Source organism: Protopterus annectens, chromosome 5.part0 (genome assembly GCF_019279795.1).
Source record: "Protopterus annectens isolate FY-2018-M chromosome 5.part0, PAN1.0, whole genome shotgun sequence".
Classification (NCBI taxonomy): domain Eukaryota; kingdom Metazoa; phylum Chordata; order Ceratodontiformes; family Protopteridae; genus Protopterus; species Protopterus annectens.
In genome coordinates, this window is record NC_056735.1 from 1,591,131,971 (window position 1) to 1,591,138,452 (window position 6,482).

The window sequence follows — 6,482 nt, forward strand, 5'->3', positions numbered from 1 at the left end:
TCCTAGCTGGGAGAGAGAAAGGTGCCTGGTATTTAGATTGTTTCCCTGGGGCACTCAGTATTCAATTGTGAATAAGTGAGACTTAAGTAAACATAAACACACACACACACACACACACGCACGCGCACGCACGCACACGCACACACACACACACACACACACACACACACACACACACACACACACACACACACACACACACACACACACACACACACACACCATGTGCACTTACCTAGAGAAATTTGTCTCAAAAATAACTTTTCTGGCTATTTTCAGGCTTTAGCCTTCAAAATAAAACTCTCAAACAATATATTGCTCCATCTATATCAAATATTTTCTACAGGAACATTAACAAGACTATTTCCACTGCAGCATGATAATGTACTGCATTACACCATTAAAATGTATATATAAAATAGTTAAACATCGTATATGGCCATAAATATTTACTTACAGATATGCTGCTTTGCCTTCTTCTAGTTCCTTACTTTTCCCACTGGCACTGCTCTTCTTTCCACAGATTTTTCTGGTGATAAACATAAGCAGGCCGCATTGCTTTATGAAGAAGCAGCTGACATCTGTAATGACTAGGATTAATACGACAGCAGCGACACCTAGGGCAACGACTGCACCAAGTCCAAGACCACTGAACAATGTATCTGAAAATAAATAAATAAAACAGTTATTAAAAATCAGTTTTACAATGGAGAAAAAGGTAGCATAATGATTTAGTTATAGATATACCAATTGAATGGATTGTTTTACCTGCGCATTAAGAAACAGTTTAAAAACTGTAACAGATTTTAAAGTAAGTTATATGAGTCACACATCAAACTGCTATGTTGGATAATCTTCCTCGGATTCATGTCAGATAATGTTTAATGGTCCAGTTGCTCTAGCAATTAATATTTACTCATTTATTTAGCCATTTAATTCATTTAATGACCTAGAAGTTCTACAGTACACAGGCCCCTTTTTCCAGATGATGGCCAGTGTGCAAACGGCATACCTATAATATACAACACGAAGAAGTAATAGGTGCTATCGTGCATACAGCCTATATGAAACTGAATGCTTTCATATTATAATACACACTGTTATTATGAAGCATAGCACTCACTTATCACTATATACTTTAACAAGGCTTCAGATATCACAAGGAAATATGATGTAAAACATTTAAACAGACGGACGTTTTTGCTATATTACTTGATTGGAGTATATGCTTGGTAAGCTAATGGATTTCTAAATATATTTAGAAATTACTTGCTAGTGAAACCTAGTTATGGCTTGGAAATATCAACCCTGCAAGATACTAGATACATAGAAATACAAGGAGATGGCAGCAAAATTAAGCAACTTTGGCACACTGATACAGGATTTTTTTTTGCTTCAGAGTACTTAGTTCTTCGTTTCAGTTATTGACTTGGGTGGACAGGTCTTCCCTATGTCTATGTGGGTATTCACTGGTTGCTTCAGTTTCCTTCCCCACCACAAAGATGTATTGCATGTGAGCTGATGTTTCCTCCATAATTGCCTGTAGGCGAGTATGGTAAGTGAGAGAGTGCATGTGCTCATCATAGGTTGAGTTGGTGACCTGTTCAGGATTGGGTTCCTGCATTTCCACTAAGGATATGGTTATATTAAAGCTTCCTGGTTATCCTCCACTGGATTAAGAGGAGCTGTCAGAGAAAGAATGAAAGAAAAAGAAGAATGTGGACAGCAATTTGAGATAATTTGTTGAAGGGAAATGTTGAGTTAAGTAATATGAGTTATTTCAGTGCTTCACCAGTGGAAAACCTGAAGTAGCTGCAATAGTGAACAAGTCAGACATTATGCAACAAAAACTTGATGTTAGAGATGAAACTAGCACACCAAGCTACAAAAAAATATTTCAACTCTGCCTTCCCATTTCAGTGTTGAGAGAGAGAGCCTAATTTTGAAAGACTTGCTCTTGGTTTAAGTGACTTACTGCAGGGTAAGCCTACATTATAGTTAGGCCTTATACCAGAATAGGTTGCTTTCAGTGAGATCAAATGTTTTGGAATTAGGGCAGGCTTACACCGGAGCAAGTCACTTATACTGACACAACTCCTTTGGAGTTTGTCCCTGCAAGCTGTACCATTAGTGCAAAATGTTGAAGCACTGCACACAAAGACTGTTTACAGAAAATGTGTGTATTTGCTTATTGTACCAAGAAATAAATTAAGTCAAATGCCTTCAGCTATTGGAGAGCAGCATATATGATCTGAAACACTGGGTCTACTAAGAAGGTTCACACGGGTCAGTACACATTGGAGAGATCAACACAAACATGACCTCAATGTCTAACTCAAGCAATAATGCAAGCCATCCCCTTGTAAAATAAGCATGCAATTGCCTTTTTGAATTCTTTTTTCTTATTTATTATATTCTACTTTTTTAGGTAAAAAAGTCAGGTGAGAGCCTTAGACTGACAGAAGTACACAAGCACTGTTTAATCTGCTGTTTATTGTAATAAACTCTGAGAACTTCTGACACGGATCCAATTAGACACCCAAGTGTCTCATTTAAAATTGTTACACTGGTCACATTATATGAGCATTTTGCTGAGTGAACTGCATTTTTTCCACTTCTAAAATTAAGAATAATAGGCTTTAAATTATTGTAATTGTGTTTGATGTTTATGGATTTTATTCTCTTTTTGGGAATCCCACACAACGAATCATCATTATTGTTGCTGAGCCAGGTCATATTATTATTGTAGTATCTTTTGCATATCTGGCAATACTGTTTCTGCCAATCTAATTCTGAATTAAAAAAGAATAAAAAATACATAAAATAAGAAGACCCTAATATTTGGGTCTTCTCATAAAGATTTTTACCTCGACTGGAGGATATAGCAAAACCACATCCCTTGTCTTCCACCTGTGAAACAGAGAGCCAACCGGCTCCTTGTTCAAGCATACACTTCTGGAGAAAAGAGAAACATCCTATGCTCCACAGTACTTCAGGATTTAGATAATTCATTGAGTTGTGCCCCTGTGATTTGTCTATTATCTGTCCTCCTCAGAACATGATCATTGAATTTTATCAGTGCAATACTGATTCCATGAAGACCTGACTAACTTATTTACTCATATCTAACAAAATGGCAGTACAGTTACTCTAGAAGGCATTGGTAAGGCATTTATATGTATCCCTTGTTCTACTTATTAGCATGTGTAATTCACATATGGCCTTAAACCAAGGAAGACCTATATGAGATCAAGATGGATACCAGGATGCACTTATGATAAACTGTATTTAATTTAATGAGTAATAGCTCTGCAGTTGTGCAGTTCAGTGGAACCATTTTTTTTAGTGTTCTATATTTCTTCCATCAAGGAAAGGACAAATATCATCATTGCCAGCAACATCATTTGCTTTATACTGCCACAACTTGATTCTTTTGTGCCAATGATATTATGAGTTACTAAATTATTTCACTTTTTTATACACTTTAACAGTGTAAGCCCTCTAGAAATAACTGCTCATTTTTAGGGGGTGACTGGAGAGCACTCATTGGTTAAGTGACTTGCTCAGATTTCAACAGTAGACAATGAAGTTGTAAAGATTAGAATATATACTCTTGGCTACAAGACATAACTTGTTGTAGTTAGGACCCAAATCCTCCATGTTAACTGCCAGCTCTTAATACTCTCAATGGTAATGTGCTTTTCTAGTGTGAGAGAAGACTGTTATATGAAGTTGACTGTGTATAGATATGATACAGGCATGCTTTGCCATATCTGTTTCTTAATCTGCCAGGTCATAATACTAGATAGTGCTAAGTTACAGGAGGATTAATATAAAGGAGTAGATGAGTATTTACTAAAGGTTTCTCTGTTCTCACAAGTGAACTTGTCTTTCTCATACTGTTAGTCTGACTCCATGTAGAAGCCAGATAGAGTGAATGGTGCTATTGGAAAAGTGGTGCAATTTAACTTACTGCACTCTCTTGATAAAGGAATAGAAAACTATTCAGACCTTACTTCATTGATAATGCTACAGTAGACCCGCAAAATGCTTGTCTGCCTTCTGTTTCATGCATAGCAAATATCACCTTAGGCAGTATACATACAGCAGCTGTGATCCAGTGATGAAGATTAAACCTACCACAGAAGGAAGAGAAGACATCATGCCTTATTGAGAAGATAGTGCAAGTGTGATAAAGTCGCTAAAATATGATAAATAAAATGTAAGCTTTCCCCAGTCTTTCTGTGAAGGCATTTTCTAGCATTATAGTTATTTTCTCTTGACTGTTTAATAGAATTTTCAGTTTCTCACAAAGAACATATCAATGATTACATAAAGTACAGCACTAAGATATACTGTTATCCATATTTATTTATTTTATAGTTATTCTGTTAGTTATTTTGTTGGTGATTTTTTTTTAATTATCTGTTTAACTCAGTAAATTAACTGGTCCAAGGGAACATATTCAAGCCTGAGTAGGCCAAACTGGAAAATACAGTTAAGTTAATATCATATTTGGCATATAAAGTTTTGGAGTCTTCTCATATAAACTGTTCAGAACAGAGAATGTACAGAATATACCTTTACAGGCAATGAACGGATTCAGTAAATCAAACAATGACAGTCAGTGAGGCAAGTCAAACAAGCACTGAGAAAATTAAGAGGCAATTAGGCACATAAGACTGAGTTAATATTTAGCATGCATACCATCTGTAATTAGCACCTTGATTTTATGGGATGGATATCATCAATAATTAACACCTTAATTATTTGACAAGCCTAATTGCTTAGATAAAATATGCATACGTACACATATTTAATAGCTTCATATCTACCATGTGTATAATGGCCTTGTAGTTAATGCATTACTACAGAGATACAGACTGACACTGCTACTCAACCTACGCTGGATGACACTAGATGAGAGAAAAATTATCTCATTTAGCTATAGAGGTGCATTTGCAAATGTGGAATTCAAATGCTTTTCATGTCTGTCTTCAGATTCTGCATGGAGAGTAGCAGAAAAAAAAATGATTCATGTCAGCTACGACTTACTAATAGCTGCAACATCACATCTCATTGTAACATCAAAAGGTCATTAACCTTTTCATTGTTGTGCATTGCTACACAAACATCGGTACTTATGTCAAAAATGATTCTAGAGGCATTATACAGACAGGCATCCACTGTTCCTTCTCCATAGGTTATTGTAGACTTTATGCAGGAACACCTTTTGGAAATTTATCTTGTTATACATTCAGTTGTATTAATCTGTCTAAGCCATTAATGCTTTAGGTAAATAAATCAAATAATACATGCATTTGTTGATATATATATATATATATATATATATATATATATATATATATATATATATATATATATATATTATATATAGGTTTACTATCAAATGGTTGAAATTCATATGATCTAACATTCATTTGGGGGACCCATATGGTCGACACATGAATATTAAGTGGTTCATTTTGTTGAGAGGAAATGCATGCAAATTACCTGTTAACATAATGTTGACAACAGGGCAAGGATATACCCTTGTCAGCACTGTAGTGTGATCTTGGAGTTGTAATATATAAGTAGCAGGGGGTGTGGGGGGAGCAGGAAGGCTTGCCCCCCTGCAAAAACAGTGCTGTCAATGCTGCAGGTGTTTTTCGACCATTTAAACTTTGACTTTTTATATTTTGAACATTCGGAATAATGACGTTCAACGTTATGACTGTTAACCATATGAATTTCAGTCTTTTGATAGTAAACCATATATATATATATATATATATATATATATATATATATATATATATACTTATATTATATATGTATACAAACACACATGCACACAAACACACACACACACACACATATAAATATACAGATCATCCACACTCAGGCACACACACACACACACACACACACACACACACACACACGCACGCACGCATGCACACACACACACATATATATATATATATATATATATATATATATATATATATATATATATATATATACAGACGTAAGTATGTGCGTATATATATATATATATATATATATATATATATATATATATATGTGTGTGTATATGTAAATGCATTTCCATATGTGGCTATCTATATGTCCATCCATATGTATGTCCATCTATCTATATTGTTACCATTCATCTAGTCAGAAAGTTTGTTCAAATACAGAGCACAATTCACATTTTGTTGAATTTGACATTGATCAAGGAATGTAACTGTCAGCTTGATGTATTGTCAATTATTGCTTTCATTTTGGAGATATACTTGTCCAACCATGGAAGAGTTATGCTTAGTTTATTCAAGAGTGGGAGTGTGGGATGGAAAGGCAGACATATGTACAAAAATAGATTTAGTGAGCTTTCTCTACTGTTTATGGTATATTTGGTTCTTTTATTTATTTATTTAATATATACTTTGTCCTTGGGATTCGTGGCAGGGCTAGCCACC

At 34.9% G+C, this 6,482-nt stretch overlaps 1 protein-coding gene across 1 annotated transcript in view; it reads right to left on the reverse strand.

Moving 5' to 3' along the window:
• Window positions 1-6,482, reverse strand: part of NCAM2 (neural cell adhesion molecule 2) — a 2,742,482-nt gene that overhangs the window by 99,399 nt on the left and 2,636,601 nt on the right. The window contains exon 16 of the mRNA XM_044072021.1: window positions 458-662. Within this exon, the coding sequence (XP_043927956.1) occupies window positions 458-662 (205 nt within the window). The remainder of the gene's footprint in view (window positions 1-457; window positions 663-6,482) is intronic.